The following is a 25329-nucleotide window of genomic DNA, read 5'->3' on the forward strand; positions in this document are numbered from 1 at the left end:
TAGTAGAACTAAAAGCTATATTGCCAAAACCCAGTTACAAAGATCAGATTTATAGGGGAGAGGGTTTTTTGTGTGAACATGGGAAAAAGTACATTCTGTTGAATTCAGCAAAACTCAGTATTGCATGATTCACATCACTACTATTGCTACTGAAATGTCTTTTTAATTGAGAACTGTAAACAGTTCAAAATGGTGTCTTGCATTCATTTCTAAGATAAGCGTATTACAGAAGTTTTCATTTTTCTTTATTTTGATTGGACTAGAATCTTATGTACTACTGATAATATTGAATAAATAGAGCTAAATAGAAGAACTTTTAAGATATTAATAGAACAACAATTGGAAACATCGATCATTGTCTTCAATTGTAATTTTTTGGTTGTCTTTGATTTTTTTTCCTCTTTGCTATTAAAAGAAAAAAGAATATAATTATAAAGATTGGTTGGTCAGTTACATGATTTAGGTAATATTTCTCCCTCTCCTGTGCCCTTTTTTCTTTTTCCCTTGGTTTAAGTTACAATTGAATCTTCTCTAAACTCTCCACACTGAATCAAGTATGTCTGCATCCTCCTGAACAACTTTCGACCTGGGAAAGTCATAAATATAGACTTGCTTTATTTTAAAATATGTAAATAACCCTCCCAAACAAACAGTCCCCCCCCAGAATATCATACCTGGTTTTTTGGAGATAATAGATATTTTGTAGCACTAATTTTTTTTTTTCCCTGCCAAATCTTGTCAGGAAGATTTTGGCCTGTATGGTTTTATATGCAAGGTTTGGTTCTGCAAGGTCGTAGGTTCTGATCCAGAGAAGCATTTTAGCACACTCTTAACTTTGGACTGACTAGAAGATAATCATCTGGCTAATATGCTTAGTACAAGCCAGAATTATTAGCATTTTGTGGTACTGATTCTGTTGGCATGTTCATATACATCTGTCAACTCAATCCACTGGAATTTGACTTAGCTGTTATTTGTACCTCTCATGCTAAAGAATTTAGGTAGAATCCCACTGTGTTTAACTAGCAGAAACTGGAAAGCCTGGGAGGCTTTTTGCCTAGAATCCTTAGTAATAGATTTGAATCTTAATGGAAATTGTCATTTCAGTTACCATCATTCAGGAATACTTTTTTTTTTCTTCACAAACTGTCTTGTCACAGGCTGCTGAATAGAGATTTTTGTGAACCTGATAATGACATCTGCATTTCTAAACGCATATGAAAAGCACCACAAACCACAGTTGTAGTAAAAGTTTTACTCAAGACGGGTTTCAGAGTAATTTACAGCTGACCTGCAGGACTAATGTGAGAATGGATTTTTAAGTCAACCACTGCTCAGTTTAGAAATTTGTGCATTTATTGATAAGTATGTGTGGTTTAAATACAGTGTTTTTCATTCTTTACAGTACATCAAATAGCACAAGTTGCAAAGCAGTGCTTAAGTTACAGTGTAAATGTGAAGAAGTGTGCTTTGGTAGATGTTAAAATTCTGCTAAGCTAATGTTTGAATGATGGTATAGCAATTGTAGTGATAAGTTCTATAGTAATTCAAAGCCATAAACACACATGAATCTACCTGTTCTGCAGTCTGGAAAACAGAAGTATGGGGTGTTTTTCTTTATGAAACAGAAGATGCTTTTCTGAGAGGCAACCTGAGCCATCAGAGACAATACAGTGACTGGAATAAGCATTTCTGAATTTCATGAATTTGTTTGCTGCCTCTTCATTGGTATCGTCCCAAACCTAAGCTTTCTTCAAAGAGAATGTGTAATAAAGGGTGGCTGATACTGTCACGCGTTATTTTACTCTCCTCAGTAAACACCCGGCTGTATATAAAGATGATCTTATGCTGATACTCATGCATCCCCTTGTGCATGATTACTTTTCTTTGCTTAGCTAAGGGGCAAGACAAGCCATGCTGCTTGCCACGCTGGTGCTTGGCTAACATCACATGCAGAATGAAATAAGGAGAGGAAGAGGGGCTGGGGGAGAGAGTAGAGAAAAGTTGGTGTTTTAAAGGGGAATTGCAGACCCCTTAACCAGAGTGCTATTAGTTGTTTTAGCTGAAGCAGTGCAAGTTTGAAGTAGTCAGATTTTTATTATAGATGTGACTATTTCTCACCTCTTCTGAATTTGGTTTGAGTAAATTGCTACCTGCTTAACCTCAGGGTAGGCTTTCAGGGGTGCCGCAATGTTATAATGTAATTCTAGTTTTACAGGTTTGCATTGCAATTACCTGCCATCCTCAGGCAGCTGAGGTTCTCAAGTATGCCAAAAGAATACAGATATTTCCTGGACTCATTCTTTCCTTTTTCAAAGCCAGCTTTACTTTGATGCAGATTAAATCCATATCAAATACTAGCGATTATAGATGCACTTTCTAATGCTTTGGTAGTTAGTGATTCTGATGTAAACAGCCAAAAGGCATTAAGTATATTGTAAATATACTTATGATATAAAATTGAAACGTTGCTGAGGCAGCACTGTAAACTTGCTTTTAGAAAGTGCCTTTTGTTCCTTTTGGTTTGTAATTTGGTTTGTGATTTTATTTGTCTGTCTCTTTCCTGTCTTCACCACGCTTTGCAGTAAACAGAAGGAAAAAATGGGTGAATGAAATGATGGCTTCTAAATGTCAGTTATCCTCGAGTTCTACTTCTGTACATGTCCAATGAAGTTAATAGGCATTGCATAGCTAAGTAGGAGGCAGCAGTCTGGAAATTTAGAGTGAATGTGTCAACTTCAAAAAGACTCCCTCATTAAAGTAGGTACTGGAGTTGTGAATCAGCCTCTAGTCTTGCTGAGACTGTCATTGAAAGAAATGGACTGAAGGGCTTCATTGGCCTTTTCATATATGAATTCATATGCACACCTACATTTAATAAATACTTTAGTTAGAATATATATATTCTAGTTTATATAATTTATTATGTATACATATTATATATATATTCTACCTTTCATTATAGATTTCAAGGTGTGCCAATACATTACTGGAAAATTAGTAGGAGATAAATCCCAGAAGTATCCAGACTGTATTTTTCACTTGCAGGAGGAAGCACTATAGACATTATGACACACTACTGAACACTTGATGTCCCTTTTTGCACTTTCAGAAGGTAACAGAAGTCTTGCCGTTGAGTTCATCAAATTTTGATCCTTGGCTGCTTTCTAGTTGTTGTGGGCATATGTTGCATGAGGTGTCCTCTTTCTCAGCTTCTTTCACTTCATATAAATATTTCTCATGAATAGCAATGGTGGAGGGCATATATAAAACTAATGGTCAGTTGTGTGCCTTCAGATGCTCTTTCTGATTAATACATCAGTGTCTGGTCGTCTTGACTGTGGTATCACTTGGTATATCACAGATAATATCAGTTTTGTAAATAAGTATCCCTTAGAATGGGAGACTGTCAGAGCTCTGTTAATAAATTAAGCCTGAATTTGAGGGATATATGAATTTAAGAGAATATATGGATGCAAAAGGTAACCTGTATTCAAGCAGGTATAGAGAAAGAGGGCAAGGAAGCTTTGAACACATGTTCAGATTTGTAAGATTGACACTTGTTTGCACGTGATTCTTTGTTTAATATCACTGCTATTCAACATATTACAGCTTAAATACTGCTTAACTGCTTATCTCCTCTGCCTCTGCACTTCTCTGTACATATGGTTAAGATGGTGATTACTGAGGTCACTGTGTGTGGTAACAATCTCCCTAGGAAAATGATGCAGCCAGTCATTTCTTGTGCTTTGGGTATCACAGTCTGTTGTGGGTTTGCGTGGCAAAGTTTTGGTGGAGGGAGGGTTGGCTTCTGCAAGAAGCTTTCCCTAGGTCTGACAGATCTGATACTCAAGGACTGACCTACTGCTGACCAAGGCTGAGCCAATCAGCGATGGCCATAGTGCCTCTGAGATAACATATGTGTGAAGAAAAAGGCAAGTGGCTGCTTTTCGCCACCAGAGAAGGGAGTGAGAGGACGAAAGAAACTTGGCACACACCAAGGTCAGGGAAGAGCGGGGTGAGGAGATGCTCCAGGTGCCAGAAAGAGAGATTCCCCTGCAGCCTGTTGACAAGACCATGGTGGAGCAGGTTGCCTCCTGCAACCCATAATGGGGAGTAGAGATCCCGCTTGCAGCCTGTGGAGGACCCCACAGTGGAGCAGGTGGAGACACATGAAAGAGGCTGTGACCCAGTGGGAAGCCCGCGTTGGAGCCTTTTCAGGTTCTCATAAACACCTGTTTGTTCTTGCTTGTCCATTTAGCTCCACCCTGTGTGAAATTTGGTGAATTCTGTTTTATGTGGCAGTATTAGGGTGCAATTACACATTTAGTTTTCCAGAAACAGTGAGCTAAAAGCCCAGTGAAATGCCGTGTGTGTTTCTGGAGCACTCTTCTCCTTTAGCTTTTACGGTCGGGTATGTTATCAAAAGGAAAAAATAAATGTAAATGTCAAGATTACAATGCTTGTCAAATACTCATTCCTACTCACTGCCAAATGCTGACCGTATATTGTATTTATGATCACTATATTAAGCTTAATGGACACTAGTCATTTATGTACCTTATAAAAGTCTCTTAAATGAAAACACTTATTTGCCAAAATACACATTTTGATGCCTTCATTTTATTTATCCGTGTTTAGAGATTTTTAGCTCTGAAAAATGTGGTCAGCATGGTCACAGCTGAATGTTTACTAGGGCTAGAAGGGTATTATATTTTGCTCCTCTGTCTGGTTGAGCAGAGGTTCCTTGGGAGAGGTTTTTTGGTGAATTATGAGCTGCTGAGGCTTGGCTCTGTGGTGATCAGGTTACTTTTCACCCATGGAACCCCAGAGTAAATTGGCAGCCCTGCAACTCTGGGGCAGCAGTTGTGTTACATAAAAGGCTCAGGATGCATTTCAGGATGCTGGATGCATTTCTGTAGCTGGTCTCACAGCTGTGTGGGCATGTCTACAACATGATGTGAATATATCCTAGACAGAGAGTTGGTTTAAAATTCTGTTAGTATTCTCGTGCCTACCAGATTTCCAATGATTTGCGTCATTTTGGAAACCCATAACTATAGAGCTTTGTGTCTGAATTGGCTGATGGGTTATTAGTAAGCTTCTGTGGCAGAGAGTGTGATATTTCTGGTGCTGAAACTGCCACTGCATGGTTCTGTGGTCATTTTGGGGACCTGTAATGTTGCAGTGTGGCAGCTCTCACTAGAGTGATGCCAACGGAGGAGGAAGTAAACTGAAAGAAGATACCTGGTGTTAATGAAGATACTGGACACTGGTACACATCGACAGGACTGGGAGTCACAAGCCAGGCTCTGAGCCCTCTTCCTGCATCCCGTATCTCAGGAGTCTTGGGTATACTAGCTGTAATTATTACATAAGTATGTAAATAATAAAAAAACCCCAACAACAAAACCACACAACTATTAACATTTTGTATTGTCCTAAATCTCTGTGCATCTGTTATTATTTACTTCTAATCACCATTAAGTCTCAAAAATGGAAAACTTTGGGTTTTTTTCTAGGGCAGAAATCTAACAACAGGAGAGCTTGGATTCTTCCCAAGCGATGCAGTAAAGCCTAGCCCATGTGTAAGTACTGTTTATGCTGTTTGTCATCTTACAGGAAAACTGCCTAGTTCATACCATTGCTTTATTAATCTTACCTTACAAAAATCATATTTTTTCTAGTTCCTTTGTGTTTTCATGGTGTGTTCAATATAGGTTAAAATATAGCATTCTAATACAGTTCCTGGATGTAAAGAGGACATGTCAGGAAAACTTGTTTGAGAAACAGATTTAACTTTTGGGAATATTAATAAATTGAACTGCCAAAAATATTTCCAGAGTTCAGACCAAACAGGTTTTATGTGAAAGTGCACTTTCTCCCTTCCCCAGCATTAAGGTGAAAATGCTGCTGTTCTAATCTATTCCCAAGTCACTTTGGGTTAGAGAGAGGGATTATACCATAAGTAGTGAGTTTAAAAATGTGCAAGAGTAAAACTAATATAAAACTTTAAATTCAGACTGCTTGATAGATTTTCTTCTATTGAGGTTCTTACCTGCCTTTGTTTCGCACAAGGATGTTCTCAATCTAGGAAGGTTCAGAATAATAATAAGAAAAATTGTTTCATAATATGTACTAAAGTTTTGTATGTAGATGTGATGCCTTAAGATACTGTCTGCTTGCTCCTTCGTTCTCTATAACACTGCATCAGGTTCCTATATGTTTCTGTTGAGATGAATGTTGTAAACTCACAAAACCAGTGGTGAATCATATTCTGTACTTTGCTTTGTGACAGCTTTAACATCTTTTAACTTGGTTTGCAGCAGTTTGACTTAATAAATTGCTTTTACTACAGAAATCGAGATATGCCCCTTGAATGGTTTATAAGTATGTGGAATGAGATACTAGTGACTGCATTTTGATAAGCCTTTAATGCTTATATTGGGCCTTAGTTTATAAAAAAATACATGTGAACCTAAAGATTATACATATCTTGGTGTATCTTGAGACATCTTTAGTACTCTGCATTTTAAGAAATTTGTCTGAAGTGAGATGCACAGAATGTTTGTAGGAAAAAGGTATGTTAGATTGGATGAGGAAACAGCTCTGGAATAAAGATGAAAAGGTTACATGAACTTAGCTTTCTTCCCTTCCCCCCTTGCTTATTGTAGAGATTGTGGATTTGCCATGCCATTCTGTTGATGTCCTAGGCATGGCTAGTACCTGCTATGTATTGTCTTTGGGTTCTTGGAGCCACCCAGTCAGTTGTACATCATCGTTGACAACATCTGTAGCAACATTTTAGGAACCACTACTATACTTAAAAGCAGAGGAGGAAGGTTATCCAAAGTTAGGTAAAACACTACTGGGGTGTTGGGAGATTGCTTTCTAGTGATAAAACTTTCTGCTAAATTTAGCAGAACTACACTATTTAGAGGAATATTGAAAAAATAATGCAGTTTTACAGAATTAATAAATATTATTCATGACCTGTTACTGACTGGTGTTGTGATCAGAAAAAAAGATAAATTGATGTCTCACCATTTTTAACTTAGAAGGATGAAATACAAACATCTTACTATGATAAATGATGCAGTTAAAGATACTGAAACATCAATCAGGTTTTAAACATGCTATAACTTTTAGTGTTATTATTAAGTCTAACAGTCTTTACAACTAGCTGATATAAAAATGCCCAGAAACAGCATAAAATACATACATCAAAAGACTTTAGAAATGAATATTGAATGAAAAACTGCTGAGCTCCAGAATATCTATATTCCAGACTTTTCACAGATGTATCTATAAACAATTTTTTTTCCTCTTTGTAATAAGTAGTACATGTCAGCAGGCATTTTCTGCACCATTTGAGTAATATCTGGTTCTTCCTAGCTTTCTCCCAGACTCATTTCTGTAGAGGCACTATTTATATAGCACAGGATGATCCAAGAGCTTCTGGAATAACATTTCATTTTACTGCACTTCATGACAATGAACATCAGTTGTTATATATGTATATCTGTCCATTCAGAATAATGAAAAGGACTACTAATTTGTTGATTAAATGTTCTGAAGGATGGATTTAAATAGTCTTTGAATTTTTTATATCCTTTCCAACATAATAGGCCTACTTGACAAATTAAGAATGTTTATTTTTTAAACTATTCTTTCTTTTTTTTTTTTTGCTTCTGATAGAATGAGTGTTGTTTAATTAGCCCTATGTGGGATAATACCAATCATTAAAGGTACAATTCCACAGATGCACCTTTCAATAGTTCAGTAATACATAGATGTGTTATTGAGATATCTCACAGCATGTCATGTGTCTAGTTGACCTTGAAATGTCTCACTTGGACACTTTGCTAAACTATTTCTCATAGGAATTCTTTCTGAGTATAGTCAGCATCTGTTAACTGTTTTCCAAGTCTTTCCATTAGAAGCAGAGGTGCTCAAGTAACACCATCAGGAGCTGTAGGGAGGTGAAGTGCCACTGCTACCATCAGTGGCAGTACCTGGCTGTGTTAGGCCCCCAGCGCTTCAGAGGGGTCTGCATACCACCAGCACTGCCAAGGCTACTGTTTGAAAGCTCTTTGTCTATCATGTTTGGGAGTAATGCATGGTTCCTTCTCTCTTTAACTAGACTAACTGGGTAGATGTACTGTTGTGTAAGCTGGACATGTGACCCTGGTTGTATGACAGACAATGTTAATGTGTTCCACACTACTATCTGCTTTGTTATTTAGAAAAAGTGTAAGATTTGTGCGGTCCTATGAAATTCAGAATTTTACCAGATAAGTCTTGGGTTGAGAGGCATTCAAGTAAGTGGTGATGTATTTAGTTTGAGTGACCATTAAAGGAAGAGCTTTGTGAACTCTGCAAATTTTGGATCATGGAAATGAATCTTAATGATGCAGGGATAGAAGTTACAGTTTAAAGTTAGCCAAAGCTATCCCATCACAAAAATCTGAAAAGTTTTGTTTACTTCTGTGGAAAAAGAGAAGGTAGGAGAGATACTAATTTAATACATAATCTAAATCTAATTTTTTTTAAAAAATCTTTATAAAAAGATAAAAGTCTGATGTTATTGAAGGAAATACATAGCCAGTGTTCTAAGTGAAGCATTTGGAGTGTGTTACATAACCCTAGTGTTGAGGCTTCTTAGCTTGAAGATCAGAGCCTTAAATTGCTGAAATTGTAACAATTCTTACTTGTTTCAGTAATTTTGCATTCTGGTAACTGAGCCTTTTTTAAGGACACTGCAGGATATGTTAATAACACAAGTGGCTGTAAATATTGCACCCTGTGTTACATTCCCTCAATCCAAACCATCTGCTGTTACCTAGTTTCTGAGGGGTTCAATAATTGCTCCATAGTTTCCTATGTTTGGGTCCGAAGGCTGCATGTTCCTGTGTCAGCGACACTGCTGGAGTGCGCCATCACGGTTCGCACAGCGTAACGTGCGCGTTGCGTTACCTCACTCCTGCAACTTTCACTGCAGAACATTCTGAGTGCAGGGAAGTGGGGGGTTTGTGTTGGGCTTGGGTTTTTTTGCTTGAATTTCTGTGGGGCTTTTATTCCCCATTGCTGGAATTGATTTCAAGGTCAGGTCTAGAGACTTGAGAGATAGTTAATTGATTTCTGTTTTGATTAAGTGCGGAGGCATGTATAGTAATAGCTTCCTGGGTTGATCTGCATATGGAAGTCTCTGTTGAAGGCACTCCATACATCATTAATAAAAATGAGGAGAATGTTACTGTAATTTTTCCCCTATTAGATTTCAGAATATTCAAAAAAAAAAAAAATCCTTGGTTTTAGTGGAAGGGGAAAAAATAATCATTTGTTTATCTAGGATATAGGACCTTAGGTTGTAGGTCTGCAAAATGCATGCTTAGCTTGCACTAAAGTAATTTTTTCAGCACTTTGCAAGTATCACTGGTTGTTTTGGAAGAGTAGGGTAGTACTGAAGTATCATACACTGGTGGAAAATGGTCAAGATGAAATGCTTGTTTTCATGGGGATTGCTACACCGTGCATCTTGTGCATGTATAAACATTATGTATGAGGAGGTTTATGTATACATGTAGCATCCCTTTTGCAAAGTGATTGTAGTCTGCTTATTTTTTAAAGTTGAAATTGAGAATCAAGAGTTAACCAAGTCAAAGACAGAGGTCATACAGTACAATCTATCAGATAATTATACACTGTACTTTCTAGTAGACAGTCTTTTTAGTCAATATATGAAGCAAATTTTATACTTGTTACTGTCAATTTTTTGCTCACTTAAATGATGCTTTTCAACAATATGTATCATTAGGGTATTTTATGTATGAAACCTGAATGTAGACACTGTCAGAAAAACTAAGGTTTTTTACTTCTATTAAGTAAAAAAATGTCTGAGCAAAGAGGATTCTGTACTACTTCCAGAATGGTATGGAATATTTGTCCTTTATTACAACTTCCTTTGAAAGGAAACAGACTTGCAGACTAATTATATCAACTGTTTCTTTTGATTTGTTTCATCTGGATATTGACAATTAGATCAATGCTATCTGTTTTGTGTTGATTACGAAAAATTATTGATCCTCTTCCTCTTGTATTTTTTTTGTCTCCTAGGTTCCTAAACCAGTAGACTACTCTTCACAACTGTGGTGAGTCCCTGTCTAGTCTTAAAAGGATCTCTGAAAGAAGCAATTATAGAAAGACAAGGGTGTTTATTATGTTTTAATTTCTATTGGTTTAACGTTTCTAGGCTTCTGAAGAAGTCATTATGTAATGGTTTGGGAAAGCAACACCATGCCTTGCCTAAAAGCATTTCTGATGTAATAAAGTGCTTAATGATTTTGACATTTTGTTTACAAGTCTGTAGCTGTGCAGCCTTAGTCCCAGACATCTGAAATAGAATAGTAAGAGAGCAGTATAATAAGAAGTGTGCAAGTGGATCTTGCATGTTAAGTGAGGGAAGAGAAGGAATAAATACATCGTAAAGACATCCTATCCTATGAGTACTTCTGCATTTCAAGGACAATATATCAAAACTAAACTGCTGGTCTGGGGCGTAGGTAGTGTGTGAACTCTTTACTAGAATTCAGCTCACTTCTCAAAGACATGGTGGCTCTGAGAGAACAGAATAAGCATCGCTTGTGCTCTTCCACTAGTTTTATGCTTTGTCATTTAGACAGGAGTTCTGACTTACTCTAGTTTGCCAAAAGTGCAATCAGAATCAGATCTAAACGATTATTGAGCATTCGTAACAAGGCAAGGAGAATGCTGAATATTTAAAAATTGGTATTTTAAGTTGAATTGTAAAATTTACTTTATGTATTGATTGATAATTCTGTTAGAAAAAAGTGTCACTGGTATCAGCCTTTATCTTCTAAGGATTTGTAGTACTTATAGTAAGTACCAGGACTTACTTGCTGTAAAAAGTCATGTGTTTTATAATATGCTTCCTAATATATGTTCATTGGTGTTTTTAGTAAAATAACTTTTATTTAAAGTTCAGTCTAATTGGTAGTGATATATTTCTCTGAAATGTTACACAGTAAGTGGTCTGTAATGTTCACCACTTCTAGACTTTTTCTAAAATGGTAAAATAAGTATGTTTTTCCTGGAAGCTAGGTCACTTTCCTCAGTTAACAGTTTAACCTCTAGTTTTGAAAACAAATGCCTGACAGCCTCTTGCGAAGTCTCACCCAAACCAGCAAAGCAGAGCAAGGACATAAATCTGCTTATGCAGTCAGGCTGCAGAATTGGTGACTTATTTCTTAGTTTTCAACTCTTGGCATCAGATCTTTTACCTTTGGAAACAGGCTGAATGGTTTGGTTTTTTTCTTCTCTTGTGGATGTTTAGTTTACCCTTTATACTTTAGAGGTTATGAATAATTTTGTGCTTTTATACATAAAAAAATTTTGTATAGGTCTTATTTTGAGTTAATATACTACTGATGTCTGATTCTCCACTATGTTAAGGTAAATCTCACTAGAACTTGTAGAGGTTCAAAGGTTGTGGACCACACATGATTCAGAAAGACATCTGGATTTATGAGCTGTTCAGGTCCGGAGTCATTCAGCTAATTCTCAGGCTCAAGTACTTTCCTTAACAGGCATTGTGTTAAACGTGTGTGTGCACAAATACTTCACTAATTAAGAATCCACACCCCCACCCCCTCCCAGTGTGGAATTTTTTCACTATTTATTCTTCATTCAAAGTCCTGGAAGTGGTATTCAGTTGCAATTGAAGTATTTTTAGGTCCACATCATATGCAAAATACTGGGACACTATATAGCATATTTGATAGATCTTTCTTTGTAGCCATGAAAAAATAACAGGCAACTTGTTTTGTTATATTACAGGTATGCAGGAGCAATGGAAAGATTGCAAGCAGAGAGTGAGCTTATTAACAGGGTAAATAGCACTTACCTGGTGCGGCACAGGACCAAGGAGTCGGGAGAATATGCCATTAGTATTAAGTAAGTGGAATAAGATCTCTTTCAGAAAGTAAGAGAATCCTGTTCTCCTTTATGTCTAGATAATATTTGAAATAAGGAAAATAAAACCCCCTTTCGATTTATGTAATCAAACACAGCCTTTAAGAGAGTCAACTGAAGTTGCTGACAAAAATACCTAGGATTTGTAGTAGAAGACTGGCAATGGTTTATAATGCTGGTGTAGCAAAGAGGTCTACAAAAATGGCCTGATATGTTGGATAGGAGTAAGCATTTGGAGTGTAATGTAAGTAAGAATGCTTTGTTGACCTCAGTGAGCACTTGTCTGAGATGCAAAAGGCTTTGACATTTCAGTAAAATAACGGTTCATAAATTCTGTGAATGCAAATTGCTGTGAGGGTCTTGTTTGCTTTCATCTTGTTTATCATTATCAATATTCAAGTAAGAAATATATGGGGATTCCCAATTAGAATGAGCAGTCAGTTGTGACTTTTTCTGAATACACATTACCTCTTCATCTGTACTGCAATAAATACACCTAGTTAATTAGGTGTCAACTTTGTTTTGGCATAGATATACGTTTTGTCTTAAGAATTTATTTGTGTGGTGTTATTGGGGCATGTCCTCAGGTAATTTATTGATTGTGTCTGATTAAAAACCGCATTTATATTCATAAGTTATTCGTTGCCCACAGGTACAACAACGAAGTGAAGCACATCAAGATTTTAACAAGAGATGGCTTTTTCCACATTGCAGAAAACAGAAAATTTAAAAATTTAATGGTAAATATTGATTAGGTGTTTAACAATGCATGATTTTTTTATGTAGCCATTGCTGTTAGTGAGATTTACTTTGTGGAATTACAAAAGGCTGTGAAAGACTTGAATTGTGTCCAAACCTGCTAATAGAACCTGGCTTTACGCTTGAGTCGTATGTTCTAGGTGATGGTACTATGTGCTTAAAACTACATATTTATATTTAGGACTGGACTGTATTCTTTGTAGTGATACAGAGGAGAGGAGGAATTTTAATCCCATGCATCACCCCACTATAGAGTTAGGCTGAATCTTCAAAGGAAAATGATATCTTAGGAAATCTTTCTCGATGTTGTAATGATCACTGAGAGTAGCAGATGGGAGTTCCTTGCCAGCCCAGCACATGTACACACGTGCTGCTGAACATAAAGATGCCTCTTGCTGTGTAAATACAGAGGGAGAAGGGTAAGGTGCAGCTGTGCCAGCTCAGAAAAACCTGGGAAGGGCTGGTCTTCCTCGTCCTGGTGGACCAGGCAAAAAAGTGCAGCTAGAGAATGGGGCTCTCTAAACTGCTCATAGCTCAGCTATCCTTGTTGGAATAACACTAATCTGGAGTCAATATTGATTAATCTGAATTAAAGCACTCCGCTACTCTGTGGCAGCAAACAAGTCACTAGCAAACTATAGTAATAACATACAAAACATAGGCTCTCTCTCCAACACAGCTCATTCCCAGAAAGGAGTTTGGTGGTATAGTGGCCCAGATCAATTAAGTGTTCAATGTTATGTCAGAGTTATCTTGTATTGGGAAGAAAGTCCTTTTTGTGTTTTGGTTTTTTTTTTTTGAACTTGTATGTGAAAATTTCTTGGTAGCTCACTTTGCTTGGATGAGACTCATAAATACAAGATGTCTGAATAAATTACCTTCCTGTATTTGTAAAATATGCTTAAGCATTTTGTGATGCGTTGTAAAAGGAAGCTTGTTCAGTATATTATACTTCTGATGCAGCCTACCTGCATGCATATCTAAGTACTATGAAACAATAAAAAAAAAGGACAATGCAAATAAGAGCAGGGAGATAAGCTTTGAAACCAAGAAGCCTTAGAAATTATTTTAATTTAACCACTGGTACTCTGTAAAGCAAGAGCATCCTACAAGTGGTAGAAAATCAGGCAGAAATCTATGCTTGGCCTGACCCTATTTGAAATAAATGCTTATAGAATAAACATATATGTCCTGATGAAGCACTAAGCTGTTTCCACACTATCTTCATTTGTCATTTAAAAAACCCCAGCAAAGTGTTTAATGTTAGCGCTGGGGACCGTGCGGTCTTAACATTGGTGGCAACAGAAGTCATGGCGTTCCTCAAATATGTGAAGGAGTCGGCTATGGGCTCTGCAAATGCTACAAATGGTCCAATGGAAACTGGTGAGAACACAGGAGTGCTTGCAGGATCTTGACAAAGCATGTGAGCTGGGAGTCTCATGCTGTCAGATACCTTCTTATGGCAATGACGCAGTGTAAAGCACTGATGCTGTTTCCAAAGTATCTCTGACCATTCAGCTCTAAATACAGGACAAACTAGATAAAAATGAAACAAAAAGAATATGCATTGCATCAAAGAATTGAGAAGACAAAAGAAATTTCTAGTGTGAAGGCCTCACTGATACCAATTTAGCCTTGCTAACATTCAGTTGGGAAAAAGTAATTTCATAACTCAGTCTGAGTATTATGAAAACTGCCCTTGAAAGTTAAATAGACAAGTGATAGTGTAAGTACTGTTTGCATATGCTGTGGAACAGCTGCTTTGTTCTGAGTAGATGCAAGAGAAAAAGTGACAGTGTCGGGAAGAAGAGAGGGACAAAAGTAATCAGAGAAGAACTGGGAGCTGAAGAGAGACAAAGCCAGCAGCCATGGAAACCTAAAGTAGTGATCTCAGTGACACAGTGTTCTGTGCTACTTTGGTAGTAACAAAAGTAGAACAGCTCTTGTACGTTGTTTTCATAGTACATTTGAAAAACTTTCAGACAAATAATTAAAGTGTGCTGAGTGTGTAAAGCAGGCCATGGTGCAGGGAAAGGTCAGCTCTGCGTGTGCTGTGAGTCATGGTAATGTGACGGGCTCCTGAGGAGCCCCATCCATGCTGGCAGGGTCTACTGACTTATCTGTTCATAAGTTTGCAACTGTGATTCGTGCAACGAATGTTTTAGAGGTCAGTTGTTAACTCTTTTCATGGAAGAATGGTATTAAAAGATAAGCTTTTGAAAGCCACTGAATCTGTGACCTGAAGTAATGTTTTTTCTGTTAGGAACCATTTTACCTATTTTGCCAAGAAATAAAATCTGTCTAGTTGAAATTTTCATATTAATTATGTTTCAATTTACCCAGAAATCTTACTTTGAATGCTGCTTACTTACAAATCACCCTCTCTGTTGCCTTGGTAATTTGAATGTCTGTGCACTTTGTGATGATATGTGCTGGAAAATGTGGTTGCTGACATTGTAGCTTTCGTGCTGTGCTGGTATCACTCAACAAAGCCCAAACAGTTCTTGTCCCCTGGCCTTTGTGCTTACTTGGAGTGCCTGGCAGATCTGTGATTATGAACTGTTAAAAGCAGGTGTAGATTTTACTGAGCTTTGGACTGTGCCTTTGAAGCAGCTTGAGACATGCAACAGCTCGCAGTGTGGGGAGTGAGATGCTCTGGAGTTCAGTTCAGAAGATAATCCTTAGGCTATTATCAAGAGCTTAGGGTTTATGCACTAGAACTTGGACTAAATTTGAGAGTCTTTTTGTTTGGCTGGCATGAATATATCACTGAACTGATACAGGCTGTTGTAGGCTAATAATTTTGTTGAAATTTTTTTTTATCTAGGAGGAAATGATTGAACATAGTACTATTTCCTTATTTTGACCTAAGCTTGGCTTGGTCAACTTTGATTTTGGAAATTTAAATGTAAGTAAGTGGAGTGGAAGGTTTACAGTAAATATGTTGCTTTGTGCTTGCATTTCTGAACAGCGAAATCCCACAGTTGACGTATCATTAATCAAATGAAACACATTTGCTTTGACTGGTCACTTTTAATCTTATTCTAAGCTCTGTGTACAAACTGTGTGGTATTGACATTATTAGGGGTAATTCAAATGTCAGATGTCAGTGTTTTGATGGGTGTTGCCTTCTTTAGAATGGAAACTGAAGTGGCTTATCTCCTTGGTTACATGAACTATTTGAACCAGTTTCTTGTATTTTCAGATATGTGTGTGTGCATGTATATAAAATTTGTCTCTGTGTGTGTATATATATATATAAAATACATATGTGCACACATACACACAGACAAATTTTTTGATTGGGCCCAAGGAGAATGTGAGATGTATGATTTTTCAGGCAGTGTGCACTGACATACACCCCCACCTGTAAAACAAACAAAAAGAAATACTCATCTTAGAGCTGTGAATTTTAACATGGTCTAAGTATCTTCTCAGGAAGTTGCTGTTGACTTACACACAGGCCTTGTGCGTTATTTTGCATCTGTGTAGTTAGAAACGTGTGGGTAAACATTGCATCACTGCAAAAGAAATTGGAGAAAACAAAGACATTATACACTGAACAAGTAATTGAACTTGCCTTCTGCTTGACTTCAGAAGGGCAAACACATGCTCAGCCTGGGTCAAAGGATCTGTAAGTGTTGGTTCTGACAATCAGGTTTTACTTCTTGTTTCTAGGAGGTCTTTGTAAAAGACCCTAAAAACTTCCAGTACCCAGTTGAGTGCCAGTGCAGAAAACAGGCAATATTTAGGTACTTGATTTTTAAAAAATAAACATATACTGTGGGATGTTGCATTATAAAAGAAGATTATTTGTATAAAACTGTTTTTGACTGCACGCCAGAATATTGAAAAGGAAGTGATTTCAATTTCCAGTGACATAATATTTTTCATTTCTGAAAGGAACTTATAGAGTACTATAAGCACCACTCTCTCAAAGAAGGCTTTCGAAGTTTGGATACTACTCTACAATTTCCATATAAAGAATCTGAAAACTCAGCAGGACAAAGGAGTAGCAGAACAGGTGGCAACTGTGAGTATTCTAAATTTTTTTATATTGTTTTCTGTCATACAAATACTGAAAGACATGTTGCTTGGAATATCTTCATTTCTTGACATATAACCATTTAGTATGGTAGTGCTTTTAGCTAGGATTTTTTGAAGCTAAGTGGATTCAGACCTGCCAGGAGGTTTATAAACATGTCTAGCAAGTTTGTCTTGCTGCCAAAATTAAAATCTCCCTGATATCAAAAATCTATTAGGCATGCTGGTGAGAGATTAAAGTGCATCCTGCCTAGTTTTTTCCAGACATTTGCATACACACAGTGGCAAATTTTAATATCTGTGACAATTTCTAATCCTTAAAAAGGGATTTAAATACATTAGTCTTGCAGTGTAACTGTATGAAGTAGCAACTCTAATGCAACATACCTTTCTCAAAAAAACCCAATAGATGTACTGTATTGTAATTATTTTTAAACCTGCCTTTTAGCCTTAAACATTTCTAACAGGCCTCTAAGTTTCTGAAAGTTTATGAGTTACTCTTCAATTAGTAGTTAAAAATTTGAAGTTTAGAAATAAATTAAGAAGATTGACCATCCTGCTGGTATTCTTTCTTTAACTGATTACAACTGAAGTGGAAGTTAGCATGATTTTTAGGACATGTACAGATTCAATGTTAGTGATTAAAAGCTACCACATGGCTGGCCTCTGGAAAGTATATAATCTTTCTGTCAAAGAGCAAATATTAGATTTGCAGTTCAGCAGGCAGTGGCTGTATCTTTGCACTGCAACACATAATAAGAGGAAAATAAAAATGAATGTTGACTTAAACAATATGAAGGCTGCTGTGAAAGACCACGGATTCCAGTGTAGTCTTTGTGACTGTGAAACTGTCATTTGCTGTATTTGTGAGATTATTTTACTTGCTTGCCTCTGTTCCACAACATTTCTATAACTTTCTTCCTCTCCTAATTAAAGAGAAGATGATTTAGGACACATGATTGTAAGAAACCAGCGTGTGTGTCTGTGCATTTAATTTACTCTGTCCTATCTCCTCCTCCTATTTCTGTTTCTTTCACTTCTGTCCATTTTCTCCCTGCTGCACTGGGAATTTATTCTCTTCCGTTACTCTCCCTTTAGCTTGCGATCCCCCTTTGCTTCTCTCTTCCTTTTGTCATCTCGTGCTTTCCTCATCCCTTGCCTCCTTACAGTGTTGAGGCTTTAACTGTTGACAGGATATGCCCTGCTTTGCTTTATTTGCCTTTGGGCTGGTAAGTGCTGACTGTAAAGCAGAGCCAATTTGAATTCTTTCTTAGGTCAGTTACAGCGTATCTATGCTTTCCACCAACCTCTTAGTCTGCAAGAGCGTTTACTCCAGTGTTTTCAAGCTTTACAGTATACAATCCTCATTAGCTTCAGTCCCACATACAAAATCTCCTTTAAGATCTTTCAGAGTGTATGGAAAAGGGAGAGAAATGGGTGTGGGATGCACTCATCTTAGTCAAGGGATGAGAAAGTGCCTCTCTGCTGCAGTAATGTTGTAATGTTACAAACTGTGCCGTGGGAACTGGCAAGTTTTGTCGTGGGCCAAACTGATCAAAACCCCCTCTGACTTCTCAGGCTCCTCTAACAGATCTCCAAATTTCTGCTCACCTACCTGTATTGATGCTGGATGACACTTTAATGGATCTGGCCATTTTTGTTTAAAGCGTGAGCACATCTCCAGCGGTGTGGGTTGGTTTGTTGTTTTTTAAGCAAAATTTCCATCATTAACAGCCCTTTTTGAGTTGTGCTGCTCAGGTTTAAAGCTATCCTCTTGGTTATTATCAAGTTCATGTTAGAATAATGATATATCTTGGTGGTGTGAACTCTGCTGGGCTGAATAAAATGGTAAACTTCAGGCTGTTCAGTAGAGAAAACAAGTCATGGGGCAGTGGTTGGACTTTGAGTTCACAGCCTTCAGTGGGAACTGCCACACAGCTGTGTTTTTTATCTCTTCCCACGTAATCCAAATGCAAGAAAAACAATTGTTTGAAAAAAAAAAGACAGGTTGGCTGAAGAGAGAGGAGCACTTCCCTTTTTAAAGTTGTGCAACTGCTCGGTGTCGCACTGGCCATATTTTAACAAGAACAGGGCTGAAGCTATTGAATGTAATGGACTTCGGCAATTTGAAGCTGATTTTTTAAGGAGGCTTTGATGTCACCTTACTATTTTGCACCATAAAATACATGTGATTGCATCTGGGTTTTTTTGAATGAGGCCACCATTTGAAAAGGCATCAGGTTCTTATTCAAAACAGCTGGACATCAGCATATAATATAGAGGAAGTAGTATAAATATTTCTAAAAATGTTGACAGATTTGTATAATTTTCTGCTGCCAAAGACACTGAGCTGCTTTGAAATTTAATGGCAATACCACATCAACTTCTCTTTCTAGAGCAATGTGAGAGAGAATTATATTCATTTTTTGTAATTGTAATATTTTCATTTACCCATTGAAGGAAAGAAAATCAAGTTGCATTTCAGTTTTCTTGTAATTTCTGTTGTGAATCATAATAAATCCCACTACAACTTGACATTTCCAGGGACTTTGATTCTCCTTTCAGCATCTATTTGATTTTGGGAACAGAATTTTTTCTTTTTTTAATAGAGGTACATAATTTGGCTTCCCACTTCAATTAGAATTTTGCTTTTTAGTTTCCTGGCCTTGCAGAAGTCACAAACTTTATTCTAATATTTAGTCTATACTTCTAATGTGGTTGTAAAAGCTGTCAGGCATTAATTCTTCTCAGTTTAGAAATTCAAGTTACTTAGGAAAATGTTTGCGGAAACGATACACTTTTTCTTATTTTTCAGTCCTAGGCTTTTCTAAACACAACATGATCAAATTTTGTTTTGCTACACAGAAAAATGCTAATTCTTACATTAGATTAAAGGGATGATCGACCATTTAATGAAATAAAGGCAAAAATGGAAGAAGAAAAGATGCCATTTCTCTATTGTGTATTGTTTTGGGTTTTTATTCCAGTCTGCTCATGCAGAGCACAATCACTGAGAAATTTGAGTCTTTCTGAAATTCAGATTTTAATGTAACCAAGATCACGAAGCCAAAATCAGAGTGGCTGTTTTTTTGTCCCTTGTAGACTAGGAATAGGTACCTAGCTAGTTACATCATTCTATTTAAAGCATTAACTGTGTAAAAAGTATGTGTTGATAAAGTAAAATAAAACAGAAGTTATCCCTCACTCATAAGGAAATGAAAGCACCCAGCCTTTTCCCTTAAAAGCCAGCACCAAACGCCTTATTAGGGATGTTTCAGAGCAGTTATCTGTAGACATCCAGTAGGATTTCCTTGCCCACAGATGTTTAGTTCTCCAGAATTTCACACAAAACCCCCAAACCTCCCCTGATATTGGACAGAAAATTTCCCCCCAAATTAAGATAATGTATGGACAGGAAAGGATGTGCCACTACCTAACCTGTCTTTATTCTTCCACACTACTTTTTTGCACCTCACTGGACTTCTGTAGAAATAAAATAGCTTTTCTCTAAGAATGGGCACACCCCTTCAGTCAAGTTGCCCTGTCAGTTTGTGTAACACTTCTACACAGAGCTGCCACTTGTGGTTACTAGCTCCAGTATAAGGGAGTTCCTTGGGTATCCTTAAGCACCTCAGGTGATTCTTTAGTATTAAAGGCGAGGAAAGGATCGATCCTCACTGTGAAGGATGAGAAAGGAGTTTTTAGTGTGCAAGTGGCCCTGGAGTATGTTTCTTTTGTATTACTTGGAGGTGCTAACCTAAACTGCTGTTGGTTTATGTTGTGGGGCTAATAACCCTTAGCCTATGGATATTAAAATGCAGTCTCAGTCTTGTTTAGTTTATTTATGCCGGTAGTTTCATTGTCACAAATGTATCGTCATCCAGGTAAGATGCACAAAACCTGTATCACTACTTTTTCCATGGATTCTTTGCCAATTCCTTGTTTGAAATAGTTCGTTGTTACTCCTGTGAATAACCATTTTGAAGAAAAATGATTTTCATGTGTAATTACAAGAATAAACTCAGGGAAGCAGCTGTACGTAATGAATACATTTTTAAGAAACACCCTTGGTCAGTAATTATAGATATTATTAAGCATAATTTAGAGGCTACGCTTTCATTTACCCACCTGAGGACAAACTTCCCTTTGCAAATCACAGCTGAGAGCAAAGAACCCAACTCTGTTAGTTTTTGTACACTGTGTCCTTATTGCCTCTTTGGAAGAGGGGCACGAAGTGAGAACATGTCAAAACTGTAGTTCTATTTGAAGTGATTTTAGTTTTGTTCATCTAAGGTTGTATTTAAAAATATGTTGACCCCAGGTTTGTTGGCAATAGAGCCATTGCACCTCTAACTTCTCACCTGAGGAAGGTGTTACAAGGACTAGGATGATGTGCTGGCTCTGCCAAGGCCAAATGTAGGCTTTTTCTCTTGGTCAAGTGTTCTCTCTCGAGTCAGGAAAAACTGCAAAGGTGAGCAGTACTCTTTGGGCCTTAGAGGATGTAGTTTAGCTGTGGAATTCCTATTGGTGGTAATGATTACCAGGGCAAAATGCATACATTTTCCCATGCATAGGATGAGGCGCCAGTTCAGCTGGTACTTAGGCTATATTCCTAATTCAGGGGGTGTGACCAGTCTTCCTGGGCTCAAGAGGCATTCTTACAAATGCTCAAGTTCCTGCTTTTTGTACTGTTACCTGGGACACGCAAAATTAAGGGGGGAAAAATGTCTGTTAAATCTGAAAATATTTGCAGGACTCCACAGCTTTAATTTGCTTCTCTAAACCCTGCATGGGTGTCATCTTTCTACTATACTCTTTGAAAAATGAAATTGTTAAAAATTAAATCATAGATCCAAATTTTCTAGTTATTATAGTCAATTTCCTTCCAGACATCCTTAGTAGGGAACCTTAGTTTCCTTATTATCAATGAATTATATAGTTAAGAAACTATTATTTAAATCTTGTGCCAATATTTCAATGTTCTTTTGCTTTTCTCTTTTTCTCTTTCTTTCTCTAAGCCCCTTCTTTGTTCTGTGGGTTTTCTTTTGTAACTCCTCCAGACTACAGCTTTGTTCCCCCTTCCTCCACTCCTTTCTGGTCAGGTACTGCTTTACTGCTTTTATATTTCTTCTAAATTTGCTTCTGTTGTTTCTGTATGCAGCAAGCAAGGGAAGGGACGAATCTAATACTTCAGTTCTCTAACTCCAAAATCTGAGTTATGATGTGTTATTCCTAGAATATAACAAAAATAATTTTTTGAATAAGTGCATATTAAAATAAGCTCTTTGAGTATTCATTGTAAAGCTCAATAGTTACAGCATGTAATCAATGATCAATTGACCATTAATTTCTTGTGCATTTGACATCTATGAGCTTATTGTAATGTGTTTTTTTCAAATGCACATACCTGAAAATGTCACTGCTTGCAGATAAAGAATATGTTCGTCCCATCCCTGCAGGAAACTGTACTGCAGCAGCATCTTAGAATACAGTACGTGTGTTGTAGAAAATGCTTTCTATAAATTCTGCATTAACTTTGTTAGTTAATTTTTCTCATCTGTATTCTAAATATTGTTTTTGTTGTTCTCAATTAACCATCTCTGGCTTTAATAAATGTAAACCTTTTAAACTAAGAATTCATAAAAATGCTTGTAGTAGTAGAAGTAGAGTCAGTTATGTGTCTGTGCCGTTGTGACTTGCTGTGGTCTCAGACGTGGTCTTCAGAGGTGAACAGCGCTGCTGGACATTTCAGGAAGGCTGTTGCTAGTAAGGAAGGTCAATAAATGCCTTTGAGGAGCGTATGGCAGGAGCTACTACTGTGAGCATAACACACGTTATGTTGACACACCTCTGTGTACGGGGTGGAGGACTTGGCCAAGTGTGTGGAAATCAGGATTGAGGCTGACTTGCACTAGGGAAAGGGAGGTGAGCATAGACTCCTACAATCATTTAGGTTGGAAGAGACCTTTAAGATCATTGAGTCCAGCCACAGCCTAGTCCACTTCTAGACCATGTCCCCAAGCACATGTCTATGAGCCTTTTAAATAGTTCCAGGGATGATGACTCCACCACTTCCCTGGGCAGCCTGTTCCAGTGCCTGACTTCCCTTTCAGTAAAGAAATTCTTCCTGATACACATGGATGCAGAGGTTGTAATCAAGATCTGAGCTGGCAGCATGTTTTATGTCTGCCCCACAGACATCATCAAAATTGCTTAGTGCTGTAAGCACTAAGGCTTTCTTAAGGCTTTCCATAGTTTCTAGAGGAGGAAAAGGATGTAGCTGGCAGCTTAGTAGGAGAATGGCTTGTGTGCTTACTTGTGCTGAAAGTCTCTCTGAGCCCTACCTTGATTTGTGCCAGGGATTTTTATCTCCGTGTCCTTACACTGCTCTTGAATGCTTTGCCCCTCAGTTAGTTCACTGTTTTTGAGTCTGATGCTTTGATTTCTACATATTTTCTTTTTTAGTGGGGAGGGAGAGATGTGACAGATACTTCTACTTTCAGAGGTCCCAGCATCAATCTAAGCCTTAAGGTACTATTCCATGAAGGGACACATTTGTAGAAAGCCATGTTCATCTGGCGTGTCTGAATCATTCCCTCCTGTTAATCGGAGAACACAGAGGACTTTGGTTTTGGCCCTTTATTGTACTGAGCTTTTGTCCATTGGGTAAGGACAGTGGGTGACCTCTTTCATTTAACATAACAGTATTTTATCATGAAGTCTGTTTGTACTGAAACTAGTATCTGTTCCATGAAAACAAAACTGTAAAGTGGCTGATGGTGTGAGAGAACAGCAATCCAGACTGCTGTTACTTTAAGCCTGTCGCATATTCCCACATATGGTTTCTACAAATTAAAATGATATTCCTTTTTTCCTATGAAAAACTGCTCTATCAAAGTATTTTAACTGTATAACAATAAGTAAGGATTCAATGTTTTCTATAGTGTGCTATGCTGTGTAAAGTATTTTTTATACAAGTACAAAATATTAAAGGAAAATATTGTTTATTAGGTCTTAATTTAAGTTTACCTAGCTGTTTGAATGGGATTTCATATTCTGATGGGCAGGCTACACCACTTCCTAAGTTCTTAGTAAAATAATCTTTTTTTATATAGCCAAGGATTTTGCTGACAGTGAATGAACAAATACATATTCATGATTTTACAAGTATTTTCTTCAAAAGGGTCTTCAGAGTTAGCTAGTTCTGCTGATAGGGACATTGTTAACTCAGGAGAAGGGTTAAGCCAAGTACTGAGCACTACTGAAGGTGCTGCCTATGCATATGCATAACAGATCTGAGATTTGCCTAAACAGTGCAAGTAAATGTGCATTGATTCAAGGAGCATGGAAACCACTACAGCAGCAACACATAGTGGATGTGGCTGCAGAATGATGAGGAGGCTGGACCACAGGGACAGAATAACTACTTGCAGCTTTTATGATGATATTAACCCTTCTAGAATTTGAGCACAGGCAGAAATGTGAGGTAGAGCAGCCTGCAGTAAGCACATAGATCCTCTTCTGTTTGCACCTCAGTTCCTTCTCCAGTAGCCCAAACTGGTATTGAAATTCATTTGCAGCATGTCTCACTATGAATGAGAAACTTCTCTGGTGTAAATCAAAGCTGACTATAGTTTTCTGTCTTTTCTTCACCACCTGTTTGCTGAAGGAAAGGCTGAATGTGCGTCTTGCTCATTGTCATGGCTTAACCTGGAGGGAGCTAAAACAGCTGTACAGCTGTTCACTCACTCCTCCTGCCCCCTCAGTGGGATGGAGAAAAGAATAAAAAAAGAGTAAAATTTGTGGGTTGAGATTAAGACAGTTTAATCAAACAGAAAAGAAAGAGAATAATAATGATTATAGTAAAAGAATATAAAACCCAAGTGATGTATAGCACAATTGCTCACCACCGAGCTGATGCTCAGTTAGTTCTGGATCCCTGCCGCCTCCCAGCCTATCCCCAGTTAAATGCTGACATATGGTATGGAATATCCCTTTGGCTAGTTGGGGTCTGCTGTCCTGGACATGTCTCCACCCAGCTTCTTGGGCACCCCTCACTTCCTCATTGCCAGGGCAGTGTGAGAACCTGAAAAGTCCTTGCCTGTTTGGTAGCACCTAAAACATTGGTGTGTTAACAACGTTATTCTCATCATAAGTATGAAACACAGCACTAACCAGCTGCTAGTAAGAAAATTATCCCAGCCAAAATCAGGAAACTTGTTTACACATGTACCTTTTGTTCACCTCCCTCAGACTTCCCGCTCTATTCCTTGTTAATCCTCCTTTTCTCCTTCATTCTCTGTTTGTTCTCCCATTTGTATGGGTGTCTTTTCTACGTGTTGACTGTCTGCCTTCAAGTTTCATTTATCCTAGGACAGCTCTGATTGGAATTTCAGGGCTGATAATTTCTACTCAGAATGTTTTGTGATTGTCACCAGATATAGATAATATTTTTTTCCAGAATTTGCACCATCATTTTCCAGTGGTCTATCAATTGTCTGGCTTCCTTTTATATATTTCTTACTTTAAAATATG

The 25329-nt window shown here is 37.5% G+C and overlaps 1 protein-coding gene across 1 annotated transcript in view; it reads left to right on the forward strand.

Moving 5' to 3' along the window:
• The window catches only part of VAV3 (vav guanine nucleotide exchange factor 3), a gene marked incomplete at its 5' end in the record, with an annotated part of 162607 nt that overhangs the window by 132328 nt on the left and 4950 nt on the right, over positions 1-25329 (forward strand). Inside the window, 5 exons of the mRNA XM_084266232.1 lie at positions 5523-5588; positions 10117-10151; positions 11857-11973; positions 12644-12731; positions 16654-16783. Coding sequence (XP_084122358.1) covers positions 5523-5588; positions 10117-10151; positions 11857-11973; positions 12644-12731; positions 16654-16783 — 436 coding nt within the window. The remainder of the gene's footprint in view (positions 1-5522; positions 5589-10116; positions 10152-11856; positions 11974-12643; positions 12732-16653; positions 16784-25329) is intronic.

Source organism: Gallinula chloropus (assembly GCF_964237585.1).
Source record: "Gallinula chloropus genome assembly, chromosome: 6".
Classification (NCBI taxonomy): Eukaryota; Metazoa; Chordata; class Aves; order Gruiformes; family Rallidae; genus Gallinula; species Gallinula chloropus.